Source organism: Ascaphus truei, chromosome 3, assembly GCF_040206685.1.
Source record: "Ascaphus truei isolate aAscTru1 chromosome 3, aAscTru1.hap1, whole genome shotgun sequence".
Taxonomy (NCBI): domain Eukaryota; kingdom Metazoa; phylum Chordata; class Amphibia; order Anura; family Ascaphidae; genus Ascaphus; species Ascaphus truei.
This window is the reverse complement of record NC_134485.1, coordinates 432,528,423-432,544,505: the sequence shown is the minus strand read 5'-3', so window position 1 is coordinate 432,544,505 and position 16,083 is coordinate 432,528,423. Positions and strand designations below refer to the sequence as shown.

Genomic DNA, 16,083 nt, shown 5'->3' with positions numbered 1-16,083 from the left:
CCCTGTCCCCTGTCACAGATCCCTCTGCCCCTTCCCTGTCCCTTGTCACAGATCCCTCATCCTCTTCCCTGTCCCGTCACAGATCCCTCGTCCCCTTCCCTGTCCCCTGTCACAGATCCCTCTGCCCCTTCCCTGTCCCCTGTCACAGGTCCCTCTGCCCCTTCCCTGTCCCCTGTCACAGGTCCCTCTGCCCCTTCCCTGTCCCGTCACAGGTCCCTCTGCCCCTTCCCTGTCCCCTGTCACAGATCCGTCTGCCCCTTCCCTGTCCCCTGTCACAGGTCCCTCTGCCCCTTCCCTGTCCCCTGTCACAGGTCCCTCTGCCCCTTCCCTGTCCCCTGTCACAGGTCCCTCTGCCCCTTCCCTGTTCCCTGTCACAAATCCCTCTGCCCCTTCCCTGTCCCTTGTCGCAGATCTCTCTGCCCCTTCCCTGTCCCCTGTCACAGATCCCTCTGCCCCCTCCCTGTCCCCTGTCACAGATCCCTCTGCCCCTTCCCTGTCCCCTGTCACAGATCCCTCTGCCCCTTCCCTGTCCCCTGTCACAGGTCCCTTTGCCCCTTCCCTGTCCCCTGTCACAGGTCCCTCTGCCCCTTCCCTGTCCCCTGTCACAGATCCCTCTGCCCCTTCCCTGTCCCCTGTCACAGATCCCTCTGCCCCTTCCCTGTCCCCTGTCACAGGTCCCTCTGCCCCTTCCCTGTCCCCTGTCACATATCCCTCTGCACCTTCCCTGTCCCCTGTCGCTAATCCCTCTGCCCCTTCCCTATCCCCTGTCACAGATCCCTCTGCACCTTCCCTGTCCCCTGTCGCTAATCCCTCTGCCCCTTCCCTATCCCCTGTCACAGATCTCTCTGCCCCTTCCCTGTCCCTTGTCACAGATCTCTCTGCCCCTTCATTGTCCCCTGTCACAGATCCCTCTGCCCCTTCCCTGTCCCTTGTCACAGATCCCTCTGCCCCTTCCCTGTCCCCTGTCACAGATCCCTCTGCCCCTTCCCTGTCCCTTGTCACAGATCCCTCATCCTCTTCCCTGTCCCCTGTCACAGATCCCTCTGCCCCTTCCCTGTCCCCTGTCACAGATCCCTCTGCCCCTTCCCTGTCCCCTGTCACAGATCCCTCTGCCCCGTCCCTGTCCCCTGTCACTGTCACCGTCACAGATCCCTCTGCCCCTGCCACTGTCCCCTGTCACTGTCACCGTCACAGATCCCTCTGCACCTTCCCTGTCCCCTGTCGCTAATCCCTCTGCCCCTCCCTGTCCCCTGTCACAGATCTCTCTGCCCCTTCCCTGTCCCCTGTCACAGATCCCTCTGCCCCTTCCCTGTCCCCTGTCACAGATCTCTCTGCCCCTTCCCTGTCCCCTGTCACAGATCTCTCTGCCCCTTCCCTGTCCCTTGTCACAGATCTCTCTGCCCCTTCCCTGTCCCCTGTCACAGATCTCTCTGCCCCTTCCCTGTCCCCTGTCACAGATCCCTCTGCCCCTTCCCTGTCCCTTGTCACAGATCCCTCTGCCCCTTCCCTGTCCCCTGTCACAGATCCCTCTGCCCCTTCCCTGTCCCTTGTCACAGATCCCTCATCCTCTTCCCTGTCCCCTGTCACAGATCCCTCGTCCCCTTCCCTGTCCCCTGTCACAGATCTCTCTGCCCCTTCCCTGTCCCCTGTCACAGGTTCCTCGTCCCCTTCCCTGTCCCCTGTCACAGATCCCTCTGCCCCTTCCCTGTCCCCTGTCACAGATCCCTCTGCCCCTTCCCTGTCCCCTGTCACAGATCCCTCTGCCCCTTCCCTGTCCCCTGTCACAGGTCCCTCTGCCCCTTCCCTGTCCCCTGTCACAGGTCCCTCTGCCCCTTCCCTGTCCCCTGTCACAGATCCCTCTGCCCCTTCCCTATCCCCTGTCACAGATCCCTCTGCCCCTTTCCTGTCCCCTGTCACAGATCCCTCTGCCCCTTCCGTCCCCTGTCACAGATCCCTCTGCCCCTTCCCTGTCCCTTGTCACAGATCCCTCATCCTCTTCCCTGTCCCCTGTCACAGATCCCTCTGCCCCTTCCCTGTCCCCTGTCACAGATCCCTCTGCCCCTTCCCTGTCCCCTGTCACAGATCCCTCTGCCCATTCCCTGTCCATTCACAGATCCCTCTGCCCCTCCCCTATCCCCTGTCACTGTCACAGATCCCTCTGCCCCTGCCACTGTCCCCTGTCACTGTCACAGGTCCCTCCGCCCCTTCTCTGTCCCCTGTCACAGATCCCTCTGCCCCTTCCCTATCCCCTGTCACAGATCCCTCTGCCCCTTCCCTATCTCCTGTCACAGATCCCTCTGCCCCTTCCCTATCCCCTGTCTCAGATCCCTCTGCCCCTTCCCTGTCCCTTGTCACAGATCCCTCATCCTCTTCCCTGTCCCCTGTCACAGATCCCTCTGCCCCTTCCCTGTCCCCTGTCACAGATCCCTCTGCCCCTTCCCTGTCCCCTGCCACAGATCCCTCTGCCCCTTTCCTGTCCCTTCACAGATCCCTCTGCCCCTCCCCTGTCACTGTCACAGATCCCTCTGCTCCTGCCACTGTCCCCTGTCACTGTCACAGATCCCTCTGCCCCTTCCCTGTCCCGTCACTGTCCCTTGCCCCCTGTCACAGATCCCTCTGCCCCTTCACTGTTCCCTGCAGGATATGGCAGACACTGTCTGGGTTCTGAGGGGGTCTCCCTGAAACTGTGGGAGACCCGGAAAATGACTAATACCCATCAGGTTTGCATGCAACACATCGCTGGGTAATGTTCCGCTTCTCTCTCTATAACACATCTCTGCTTCCCTGCAGGTCGGGGCCTCTCTATATAAAACACGTCACAGTCTCTGCTCCCCTGCAGGTCGGGGCCTCTCTCTGTATAACACACGTCACAGTCCCTGCTCTCCCCTGCAGGTCGGGGCCTCTCTCTATATAACACACGTCAGTCTCTGCTCTCCCCTGCAGGTCGGGGTCTCTCTTTATATAACACACGTCACAGTCTCTGCTCTCCCCTGCAGGTCGGGGCCTCTCTCTATATAACACACGTCAGTCTCTGCTCTCCCCTGCAGGTCGGGGCCTCTCTCTATATAACACACGTCACAGTCTCTGCTCTCCCCTGCAGGTCGGGGCAGGGGGCTGTGGAGATGCCCCTGATTTGCCTGTCAGACTATGAAGCCTACGCCAAACAGCACCTGCCCAAAGCCACCTGGGAGTATTATGCCGCGGGAGCTGATGACTGCTGCACCCGGGATGATAACCTGCTCGCGTTCAGAAGGTAACAGCTTCAGCCGTTGCTGTGCGCTCTGTGTGCGCTCTGTGTGCGCTCTCTGTAACATGTTCCACCAACTCAAATACAGATATATACTGTATATACAGTACACACGTGTTTTGCTAATTATCTATGTTTCAGATCTAGGGGTGCCAGACGGCCTCTCCAAAAAAACTGGACACAATGGTGAAAGGTGCCACACGCTCGACACACAAACACACATACCTGTGCTCCATGCTGTTTCCTCCACCTAATACCTAATACTGGTATACACATACACGCCCAGAGATGTAATACCGGTATACACATACACGCCCAGAGAGGTAATACCGGTATAAACATACACGCCCAGAGAGGTAATACCGGTATACACATACACGCCCAGAGAGGTAATACCGGTATACACATACACGCCCAGAGAGGTAATACCGGTATAAACATACACGCCCAGAGAGGTAATACCGGTATACACATACACGCCCAGAGAGGTAATACCGGTATACACATACACGCCCAGAGAGGTAATACCGGTATACACATACACGCCCAGAGAGGTAATACTGATATACACACACACCCAGAGAGGTAATACCGGTATACACATACACGGCAGAGAGGTAATACTGGTATACACATACACGCCCAGAGAGGTAATACCGGTATACACATACACGCCCAGAGAGGTAATACCGGTATACACGTACACGCCCAGAGAGGTAATATCGGTATATACTGCGATGCTCACACCACGTTGTAGCATCTTTTAGTCCCAGATTAAGGCAGGAAACATCGTACTTCTCTTACGTGGAGTTTATTTAAAGGGATTAAATCATATGCTAACAGGCCCACCGTCCCTTTAAATCAAAACAGCACATAAAAATAACACCTATTCCCTTTAGGGAACGCTAACTACACCTTAGCTTTCACCCTCACTAACTGCATGGCCAGCTAAGCTGGTTCCCAAGCCAAAACATACCCTGGCATATGCAAAATCTACACAGTCTCTGCACACAATAATAAGGGTTTTGCTTATCTTAGTCCTTTTGGAGCAGACATCCCTGCCTTGTCGTCCTTCCTTCCTAGGGGAACTCGGCCCTGCGTTGAGCCCAGAGAAACTCTCCTCTGTAAATGCCAAGGAGCGGACATCCCCACTTTAGTACAGCCTTGTTGTTCTTCTTCTTAGGGGAACTCAGCCCAACGTTGAGCCCAGAGAAACTCCTCTGTAGGTCCTCTATACCAGCTTTTGCCACTGGGGAGCACTTCTATCTCCCCCCTTCTCTGGGGAAAACAGTCTCTCCGCATAGCAGCTTTCAGTCTGTCTTTTAAACCACTTCTTTTTCACTCAGGCCAGGCTGATTAACTTCATTAGTTAGCAGCTGCTGCTGGCTTCTCTTTGATAAATTAACTTTCTGTTGACTGGAAAGCACACTTACTGCACTGTTACAGCCCCTAGAGGACAGTGATGGTATCACAACACATACACGCCCAGAGAGGTAATATCGGTATACACGCCCAGAGAGGTATTACTGGTATACAGTACACATACACGCCCAGAGAGGTAATACCGGTAAATACATACACGCCCAGTGAGGTAATACTGGTATACACATACATGTCCAGAGAGGTAATACCAGACACATACACGCCCAGAGAGGTAATACCAGACACATACAGTACATGTCCGGTGGCACCTCAATTTTTTTAGTGGACAGTGTCCAAATACAGGACAGTCTAGCGCAGTACTGGACACCTGGCAACCCTATTCGGACCCCATCGAGACCTTTAGGTCTACAGACCATTTTCAATATATATGTAAATTGGAGTAGTGCTGTCATCGCAATATTATAATGGGAAGGGGGTTGGGTGGGGTGGGGTTTGGGTGAGATAAGTGTTTAGATGGGGAGGGGGTTTGGATGGGGAGGGGTTTGGATGGGAAGGGGTTTGGATGGGAAGGGGTTTGGATGGGTAGGGGTTTGGATGGGTAGGGGTTTGGATGGGTAGGGGTTTGGATGGTTAGGAGTTTGGATGGGAAGGGGTTTGGATGGGTAGGGCTTTGGATGGGTAGAGGTTTGGATGGGAAGGGGTTTGTATGGGTAGAGGTTTGGATGGGAAGGGGTTTGGATGGGAAGGGGTTTGGATGGGTAGAGGTTTGGATGGGTAGGGGTTTAGATGGGTAGGGGTTTGGATGGGTAGGGGTTTGGATGGGAAGGGGTTTGGATGGGAAGGGGTTTGGATGGGTAGGGGTTTGGATGGGTAGGGGTTTGGATGGGTAGGGGTTTGGATGGTTAGGAGTTTGGATGGGAAGGGGTTTGGATGGGTAGGGCTTTGGATGGGTAGAGGTTTGGATGGGAAGGGGTTTGTATGGGTAGAGGTTTGGATGGGAAGGGGTTTGGATGGGAAGGGGTTTGGATGGGAAGGGGTTTGGATGGGTAGAGGTTTGGATGGGTAGGGGTTTGGATGGGAAGGGGTTTGGATGGGAAGGGGTTTGGATGGGAAGGGGTTTGGATAGGTAAGGGTTTGGATGGGTAGGGGTTTGGATGGGTAGGGGTTTGGATGGGAAGGGGTTTGGATAGGTAAGGGTTTGGATGGGTAGGGGTTTGGATGGGTAGGGGTTTGGATGGGTAGGGGTTTGGATGCCAAGCTGTAACAATAATGTAAAGAATAACCCTACTGATGGTGTAGGGTCATTTACTAAAATGGTGTATGTAGCTCGTAGTATCTGCCAGTTTGTTGGGATCTGCTACATAATCCCAGGTAATTATTGACACCGCCCGCTCCTTCATTGGCAGATTGAATCGGGATTGTAGTGGCCCCTGAGAGCGATTGTGATGTGTTCAATTCTTAGAATTCTGACCAACGCATTTCTCCACCTCGTCCACCATAACCCCCTCGTACGTCAGAACATATGGACTACGATTGAGGACGGAGCAACATAACATTTAGGAGTGAATTCTATAAAGTCTGAAGCAGCCGTTTGGCCATTTTCATCCGACCCCTAAATAACCACTCCGGATAATATAGAAATGACCCCTCAGTCTCTCGCTGCCATCCAAAGCATTTACATATATTAGCATATGGCTAATGGGAGGGATTTCTTCATAGCGCAGGTACACACTAATAGTAGCTGGCAGGTCCGTGTGCAAAAACACCGCCATGTTACCGAAGGGTGGGAATTTTGGTTCGAAATTCTTTTTTCCTGTTTTGGTTTTACCAAAACTTAATTTTGTTCTAAATTTCTTTAAAAAAAAACTCTTGGGAAGGAATAATACATTTGTTTTTTATAAAGTTTGGTTGAATTTCTCTGAAACATTCACCCATTTTATTTCATTTAAACAAAAATCAGGTTGGAGAGGATTGTCCCTCCGGTGGATTTCGGCCTGCCTTGCCTGCTTATAACACTAAACATGAAAACAAAAAGAAAGCACAAAAAAGGGAAAAACACAATTAATAAAGATAATAACCTTTATAGTAACCTTAACAATTACATGCTACAAAACATTACATAAAATAAAGGTTCACATGAACCCACACTCTCACACTCACTCTCTCACACTCTCTCACACTCTCTCACACACTCTCACACACTCTCACACACTCTCACACTCTCTCACACTCTCTCACACTCTCACACTCTCTCACACTCTCTCACACTCTCTCACACACTCTCACACTCTCTCACACTCTCTCACACTCTCTCACACTCTCACTCTCTCACACTCGCAGAGTACTACCCTGAAACAAAGCCCATAGGTCGAATGGTGTTAAGTCCTGGGATACGGTTTAGATGTTACCACAGCGTACATTGAGTGTAAACAGGGAGCACACTTCATGCGCGGTGAGGGAAGGAACCACCGCAGTCTCTCGAGCTCCCGTCGTCACCGCCGTTCTCCGCCGCGTGATGACGTCACCTCCCATGCTTATAACACTGCCGTTTCTGTAGCGCTGATCCCACCAGGGACGTTGTTAATAACACATCATAACTTGCATATTATGGAGATTGGGCCATTTTCTTAACAAATGATGGTAACTGGAGGCGATCCTGGGGGTTTTCTTTATTGATGCAGGGTTGAAGCAGGAAGGGGGTCTCCGGGGCAGAACCCCCATTCATGTCAGCTCCGGGGGAATCCCTGCTTCTGGTGATACTTGCCTTCATAGTGGGTGTCGGTAGCGGTAGCCACTCCAGGGTTCACTACAGTATATGGCGGCTTTTCACAGCTCCCGGGCCCTGTGGGCCAATAGGAAGCCGTGATGTCATCCGGGGCGGCTTCCCATTGGCAGCGTTAAACTGCAGGAGATACGTACCTCCGATGGGGGTGCCAGTATGTCCGGAAGCAGGGGGTCCCCCGAGCTGAAATTAACGGCGTTCAGCTCCGGAGACCCCCTGCTTCAAACCTGTATTTAAAAAAAAAGCTGTGTGTGCTCGCGCATAATACAGCGGCAGCCGGCGTTATCCTCCTGCGGCTGCCACCGCAAGATTTTTAAAAACGCGGCGGCGCGCGGCTTTTTTTCCTTAGGTTTCCCGCGCCGCGGGCGCTTTCAATGATAAGCGCCATTAGCGCTTATCTGATGATGCGGCCGCCGCGCGGGAAACTCCGATTGAAACGGAGAAACTCCGTGTAAGCAGCCGGGTAAGAAGGAGGATAAAGGCGGCTGGCACAGTAAGCGAAACTTCTCTGTCTTTTGTCACTGTTTTGTCACAGAAATTGTATTTGTTAAAACGCAAAGAAGTTTGACTTAGAACACGTGTTTTAGCTATTTGCACTTCTATATTTATAGTAACTGGGAATTCTGTGTGCGTGTGTGTCAGTGTGTGCGTGTGTGTGTCAGTCAGTCCATGTGTGTCAGTCAGTCAGTCAGTCAGTCAGTGTGTGTGTGTCAGTCAGTGTGTGTGTGTGTGTGTGTGTGTGTGTGTGTGTGTGTGTGTGTGTGTGTGTGTGTGTGTGTGTGTGTGTGTGTGTGTGTGTGTGTGTGTGTCAGTCTGTGTGTGTGGGGGTCAGTCAGTCAGTCAGTGTGTGTGTCTGTGTCAGTGTGTTTCAGTCAGTGTATGTGTGTGTGTGTCAGTCAGTGTGTATGTGTCAGTCAGTGTGTGTGTGTGTGTGTGTCAGTGTGTCTCTCTCTGCTGGGGATTGTCTGAGCTGTCCCTGTCCCTGAGTCCCCCATCCCTGAGCCAGCCCCCCTCTCTCCTCCCCTCCGGCGGAGGTATGGAGACACACACAGCCCCCCTCTCTCCTCCCCTCCGGCGGAGGTATGGAGACACACACAGCCCCCCTCTCTCCTCCCCTCCGGCAGAGGTATGGAGACACACACAGCCCCCCTCTCTCCTCCCCTCCGGCGGAGGTATGGAGACACACACAGCCCCCCTCTCTCCTCCCCTCCGGCGGAGGTATGGAGACACACACAGCCCCCCTCTCTCCTCCCCTCCGGCGGAGGTATGGAGACAGGGGGGGAGAAATGTCTGAGCTGTCGCTTTCTGAGTCCCCCGGCTTGGAGCCAGCCCCCCTCTCTCCTTCCCCCGGGGGAGGTACGGGGAGGGGGTGTTCAGCATCCACAGGCCAGACCCACCTCTGAGCAAGTCCCCTGACCTGGAGTCAACCACCCTTCTCCCCTCCTCCCCCCCCAACAGAGGTCTGGACACGGCGGCCAGATTTTGTGTGTGTGTGTGTGGGGGGATGTAAGGGGGTGTGTGTGAGGGGGGTGGTGTGAGGGGCTTGGGGGGAAGAGGCCCCGAGAGAAGCGGATGCCCCCTTGTGAGCCGCAGCTGGGGTCAGCTGTCCACATAGACAAACAGGATGTCCTCGTCTGTCCCGTAACTGCTGAGCGCCTGCTCAAAGGTGCCGACGCTTGTCTGACACAATCCTGGGGACGGAGACAGGAGATCAGACCAGCCTGCGCGGGGTTAAAAGGTTTATAGAGGGAGATCATGATGGTTATACAGCGAGAGGCAGGGGCTGTCAGTGGCATGGGTTGTATACAAGGTAAAGTAGCAGGTAGACTGCCTGGGTTGATTGAAGTGGCGTGTGTGTGTTCAACGGTCCTGCCCTCGCGAGTGCATGCGCACGTGACGTTCGGCATGTCAGCGGGCGTGTGGGGGGAACGGCGCCGCTACCAGCCGCTTCTGCACATGCGTGGCATCCGTCAGCGGCGCCATCACCACTGCGCATGTGCGGCATGTCAGCGGGCGTGTGGGGGGAGGGCGGCCGTTACGTGACGTCATTTCCATTTCACATTTTCGTCTCCATGTCTCCAGTTTTGTCCCATAAGAAAATAACCCGGCTTGGACGGCTCCTTTAATAGAAGTTTGCTACTGTACGTCTCCTAACCACCCAAAGATATCCATGCCAGCCCGGTGCTGTAGGATGCAGGTAGTTGTAGGTGATTGTAGGACCTACAGTAGCAGTTGGTGATTAATAGATCCTCCTCGCCTCTGTAGGACAGTGGTCTAGGTACTGGCTCTAGAATACACACCTTTGTGAGTTGTATTTGTATTGTATGTCTTTATTTATATACAGTAGCGCCAAAAGTGTACTCAGCGCTTCACAAAGAATACAGTACAGGGAATTATAATAATACAATAAGTGCAGCAAAGTCAGACAATAGGAAAGGAAATCCCTGCCCCGAAGAGCTTACAATCTAAGAGGTTTGATGGGGAACTTACAGAGAGAGCAGGTGAGGGAATAAGTGCTGCAGATGGCAGTTCTTGGTCACAATGGGTGCTAGGAGTGACTGAGTGTGGGACAGTAACCATGAGTGCAGGATGTTGGGATGCTTGGTTTGTGGGGCAAGTTTTAAGGTTAGTCAAATAACTTAAGGTTAACACACTTAACAGGGGAAGAGATGGCAGGGAGGCGTGGGTGAGAGCAGGTGTGTATGTCTGGCTTCAGGCTTAGGGGAGATCCCCAGCAGCAGGAAGGAGTAGATAGAGGGTGTGAATAGAGGATTTGTGTGGGTGTTTTTTTATTGAGGGTTGTTGGGAGAGAGGTGTATAAATAATGGTGCAGTGGTGAGTGGGGAAGTTGGAGAGAACAGGGACATTCACAAAGGAGTGAGGAAACAGTAAACAGAAAAAGCAATAAGGAGGGCATAGTGAGATGCAGGAGGAGAGATTCCACGTTATTGGAGGATAGGAACTCCTGCTCAGGCTCCTTACACGCTGTGCGATCTTGGACATTGACCCTTTACCTGCCCCTTTCAAGCGTGTTCTGCACTTCAGAATAAATATTTGTTCAGATTCAAAAAGCTGGAGAATGTTGTAAATTTGTGGCCTGCAAAACAGATGCAAAAGAATGAGAAAAAAAAAAGGCAAAATGCACAAACAGACGTGGAGCTCTGCTATCTTACTCCATGAGTAACATTTGATCATAAAGTCACAGAAATGTGCGGGATTTTGACAACGTTTGCAAAATGTGACAATTTATGGCGATGACTTTTGAAGTCTTTGGGATTTTTTGCAAAGCCTTTGACAAAATTGGAAAAAAACTGACAAACATTCGTTAGGAACAATATACAGCGCGAACTCCGGGAAATCTGTCCAACAAATGTTGGGTGATATTTTGCCCCCGTATTAATTTCCGACGACAGTAATCGGACGCTGACTTGGCCGCTCTAGCTGAACGCGTTTTCCCTCTCGTTACAGGATCCGCCTGCGACCTCGCATGCTCCGAGATGTGTCCGTGACCGACACGCGGACGACGGTTTTGGGGACGGAGATCAGCAGCCCCATTGGGATAGCGCCCACGGCCTTCCACTGCCTGGCCTGGCCGGACGGGGAGAGGAGCACCGCCAAAGGTACAACGCGGGCGTCGGGGCACGCCCACTCCACAGTAGAATAGGGACGGGCAAACCTACCGACATCCGATCCGACGATTTGCCACGGAATTTTGGGTTCCATCCGATCCGTGCGTGGAAATCCACCGTTGGATTGGGCGTTTCCGAAATCCGTGCGGATTCTTCAGAATGAACCATTATCTATTCCGTGCGTTTCAAGAAATGTGAATCCGCGTGCATCTGTTTATTAATATACCGCTATATAATTTATATAGCTGAGTCAGTGCAGAAGAAGAGCCCCAGTCCCTGAGGCCAGACTCCAGCACGGGGAGTGGACACACACAGACAGGGGTCAGTCCAGTCAGTCACAAAGTTAATGGTTAAGTTACAAGTTTTATTAAGTAAATAATGTATAAATGTTTGAGCAGGAGCCGCCCTAACCAACCCACAGCCAAACCTGCCTACAACACCATGGCCTCAACGTGAGGCTGCACCCCTATTTCTATGCGCCCCCTTCTCATAACACATCCTTATTTTAAATCCGAATCCGTCTGCGGATTTTCGGGGGGGGGGGGGTAGAAACATATCTGCCTTTTTGAGATTGATCCGCGCAAATCCGTGGCTGGAAGGAACTGGCCCAATCGCAGTGGATTCGAATTTCTGCAAAGCTTTCCCCCGCCCCTGCTGTACCCAGCATGCACTGGGGTTAGGGTCAAGAATACCTGGACTGGCTCAAGATCTCATGAAGAGTCCGGCAATTCTGTCCCTACAGACGTTTTACAATGAGCCTTACCTGTCTTTGTGGGTCCTGTATCTACTGCAGGGGTGGCCAACTCCAGTCCTCAAGGGCCACCAACAGGTCAGGTTCTCAGGATACCCCTGCTTAGGCACAGGCAGAAAGAGATCGCAAAAACAAGACAAGAAGTGGAGGTGACAATGACATATGGGGGGTGAGAGTGGCATGGTGTTTAGAGTGACATATGGGGGAGAGAGGGACATATGGGGGGGAGGGACATATGTGGGAGTAGAGGGACATATGGGGGGGAGGGACATATGTGGGAGTAGAGGGACATATGGGGGGGAGGGACATATGGGGGGGAGGAAAGGGACATATGGGGGGGAGGAGAGGGACATATGGGGGGGAGAGAATGACATATGGGGGGGAAGAGTGGGACATATGGGGGGGAAGAGTGGAACATATGGGGGGAGAGACGGACATATGGGGGGAGAGACGGACATATGGGGGGAGAGACGGACATATGGGGGGGAGAGAATGACATATGGGGGGGAAGAGTGGGACATATGGGGGGAGAGACGGACATATGGGGGGAGAGAGAGACGTATGAGGGGGAGAGAAGAACATATGGGGGACAACTAGATGGTAGTTCATTCAGTAGGGGGGCAGTTGAATCACCCCTGTGTCAAACTATCTTTCTATGGCGCATATGGTGCAAAACTTGGGTATACAGTATTGACACAACGAGATGCTGGAGGAAAATGACACAACGTGAGTCTGTTTTGCTTTAAGTTTGCTTTGATACACCTACGCCAGAGTTTGGGGTTGTGTTACGCTGTGCTCACCACAAACAAGACGAGACCCCGGTACTGAGATGGGAATAAGCAAACACCAGCCACAGACACGGGGGTCACGTCCGGAATGTAGAGTGGTCTTGGTAGCCGGGTCGGGGTTGGAGAAGTCAGAGTGGTCGTTATACTTGCCGAGGTCAGTGTTGGGGAGGTCCGGGTCGTAGAAGGAGCTAGCCGAGGTCAAGTTTGGAGAGAGCAGGATGGTTGAGGTACAGAGCCGAGGTCAGGGTAGGAGAGCAGCGGAGGTTCGAGGATAGCCGAGATCAGTAGTCCAAAGGCAAGCCGGGTCGGTACACAGGAAATGACAAAGCGAGGCAAGGCAGGAGATCTAGAATACAGGAGAGGTAAGCACAGGGAACAAGAATCTATGCTCAGCCAAAGTGCAAGTGGCACAGCTGAGCATATATATGCAGAAGGAGCCAATCCCCAAGGGGGGTGGAGCGGAGGCGTGGCCTCCCCAGGAGCAGCGATAGGCTGGGGAGTAGCTAGGCAGGTGAGGATGTTAAAAGCTGATAGTTTTCGTGACACGTCGCTTGGGAGCGTCACCCGCGCGCGTCACGCGCCAATGACGCGCGACGCGACCTGGAATCCAAACCTATGCGCGCCGGGCGGGTAGAGGGCGGCGCTCCAGCGGGGGAAGCCCTGCACATGCGCGAGGAGGCGCGTGGGATTCCGGGGAGCCAGAGGCGAGTGGCTGCGCGTGTGTCGGCGTCTTGCGGGAGGGGGCGCGACGGTCCGCGCGGCTCCCGAGTCCTCACAGGTTGCTAATATTATAGAGAGACAACAAATACAGAACGGGGCGTTAATATTGTTAACCAGTGCTTCAAGTGCCTTAAAAATAGCACGGGAACCGGACGTGTAACACCTTGCGGCAAAACCCATTTGGACCGAATTTTGTGAAGGTCAATGATATTAACGCGCTAAAAACAAAATGGAGACTTTTCAAAATATTTTTCTTTAAAAAGCAGGTGGAACTATGACGTTACAATGAAACGGCTGTGCTGCTCTGTGTCCCAGATACTACTGTATCACACGATGTACTCAAGCTTCCATAGTGCTATATACTGCTCACGTACACGCCTGGGGTTATATAGAAGCCACGCCCCTGGTAGTAATAATAATAATATACTATAGTAGTGTAAGCTGGGTGTAAGACGCTTGCCCTGTGTGTGTTTCAGCGGCCGAGGCGCTCAACCTCTGCTACGTGGCCAGCACTTACTCCACCTGCTCCGTGGAGGAGATCGTGGCCGCCGCCCCCGACGGTTTCCGGTGGTTCCAGCTCTACGTGTACCGCGACCGCAAGCTGTCCGAGCAGCTGGTGCACCGGGTGGAGGCCCTGGGCTTCAAGGCTCTGGTCCTCACCGTGGACGTCCCGTACACCGGCAAGAGAAGGAGCGACATCCGCAACAACTTCCACCTCCCGCCGCACCTCAAGGTCAAGAACTTCGAGGGGGTGTTCGAGGTAAAGGAGACCTCTACTGCTCCCCCCCCTATTTACTCTCTTAGGGGCAGATTCCGCAGCGCACCTGATCCGGTGGTAAGTCCCGCAGACCTGGACCAGGCCCGCTGACCCGCGGCAACGCTTGATGAGTCTGCCCCGTTATGGTTAAAGTCTGGTGGTGTTTTGTGCGGCGCTACTTTGTTATCTTGTAACCTATTAATATTACATAGGCTTTAGTTTTAGGGTTATTTATAGGTTATTCAGTAATGTCTCTATAAAAAGACATTATTGAATGTAGTGTCCATGATAGAAAGTGCAACAAACGGGAGCCTGGTTGGGGGACACCTCTTCCTGTTACCGGGACGTATATGAGCGTATACTGTATACCCTTCTACTGTGGGGATGTATTCTGGACTCTTTACTTTGCATCACATCTGGACATTGTTCTTAATTGAGACAAGCTACAGCTCAACCCCGTTATAACGCGATCCGTTACAACGCGAATCCGCTTATAACGCGATGCACGCGCGGCTCCCAATTTTCGTATTTAGGAATACTTTACAGCACGATTATTGGTGGTGTCTTAAATACTTTATTGTACAATGCATACAATTGTACATTATTCCTAACGCGATCCGCTTATAGCGCGATGTGATTCTTTGGACCCCAAGCGCAGCGTTATAAGGGGGTTGAGCTGTATTTTATGAAGACTGCATGCTGCTGCAGTGATGTATCCTGCACTCCATATCATCTATTATTCATGGATCCTGTTGTGACTAAGGCTGCGCTTATAGTGACGGAAATACGACGCGACGCCGCATCTAAACCAATGTATTGACGCCGTCGCGTGCACTTACTGTATAGTAGGCGCGACGTGACGGCTTGGTCGCGATCGCTGGAAGTCATCTCTATTTGATTTTCCAGCAACCGTAGCCTGACCGTCACATCGCCGGCACTATAAGCGCAGCCTGACAGTCACATCGCCGGCACTATAACCGTAGCCTGACCGTCACATCGCCGGCACTATAAGCGCAGCCTGACCGTCACATCGCTGGCACTATAAGCGCGGCCTGACCGTCACATCGCCGGCACTATAACCGTAGCCTGACCGTCACATCGCCGGCACTATAAGCGCGGCCTGACCGTCACATCGCCTGCACTATAACCGCAGCCTGACCGTCACATCGCCGGCACTATAAGCGCAGCCTGACGTCACATCGCCGGCACTATAAGCGCAGCCTGACCGTCACATCGCCGGCACTATAAGCGCAGCCTGACCGTCACATCGCCGGCACTATAAGCGCAGCCTGACCGTCACATCGCTGGCACTATAAGCGCGGCCTGACCGTCACGTCGCCGGCACTATAAGCGCAGCCTGACCGTCACATCGCCGGCACTATAAGCGCAGCCTGACCGTCACATCGCTGGCACTATAAGCGCGGCCTGACCGTCACGTCGCCGGCACTATAAGCGCAGCCTGACCGTCACATCGCCGGCACTATAAGCGCAGCCTGACCGTCACATCGCCGGCACTATAAGCGCAGCCTGACGTCACATCGCCGGCACTATAAGTGCAGCCTGACCGTCACATCGCCGGCACTATAAGCGCAGCCTGACCGTCACATCGCCGGCACTATAAGCGCAGCCTGACCGTCACATCGCCGGCACTATAAGCGCAGCCTGACCGTCACATCGCCGGCACTATAAGCGCAGCCTGACCGTCACATCGCCGGCACTATAAGCGCAGCCTGACCGTCACATCGCCGGCACTATAACCGCAGCCTGACGTCACATCGCCGGCACTATAAGCGCAGCCTGACTGTCACATCGCCGGCACTATAAGCGCAGCCTGACCGTCACATCGCCGGCACTATAACCGCAGCCTGACGTCACATCGCCGGCACTATAAGCGCAGCCTGACCGTCACATCGCCGGCACTATAAGCGCAGCCTGACCGTCACATCGCCGGCACTATAAGTGCAGCCTGACCGTCACATCGCCGGCACTATAAGCGCAGCCTGACCGTCACATCGCCGGCACTATA

General features: G+C 53.3%; 1 protein-coding gene across 2 annotated transcripts in view; it reads left to right on the top strand.

Moving 5' to 3' along the window:
- The window catches only part of HAO2 (hydroxyacid oxidase 2), a 98,014-nt gene that overhangs the window by 29,119 nt on the left and 52,812 nt on the right, over nucleotides 1-16,083 (top strand). For both annotated transcript variants that reach the window (XM_075592925.1, XM_075592926.1), the window contains exons 2-4: nucleotides 3,101-3,253; nucleotides 10,881-11,032; nucleotides 13,777-14,060. In XM_075592925.1, coding sequence (XP_075449040.1) covers nucleotides 3,123-3,253; nucleotides 10,881-11,032; nucleotides 13,777-14,060 — 567 coding nt within the window. In that variant the 5' untranslated portion in view covers nucleotides 3,101-3,122. The remainder of the gene's footprint in view (nucleotides 1-3,100; nucleotides 3,254-10,880; nucleotides 11,033-13,776; nucleotides 14,061-16,083) is intronic.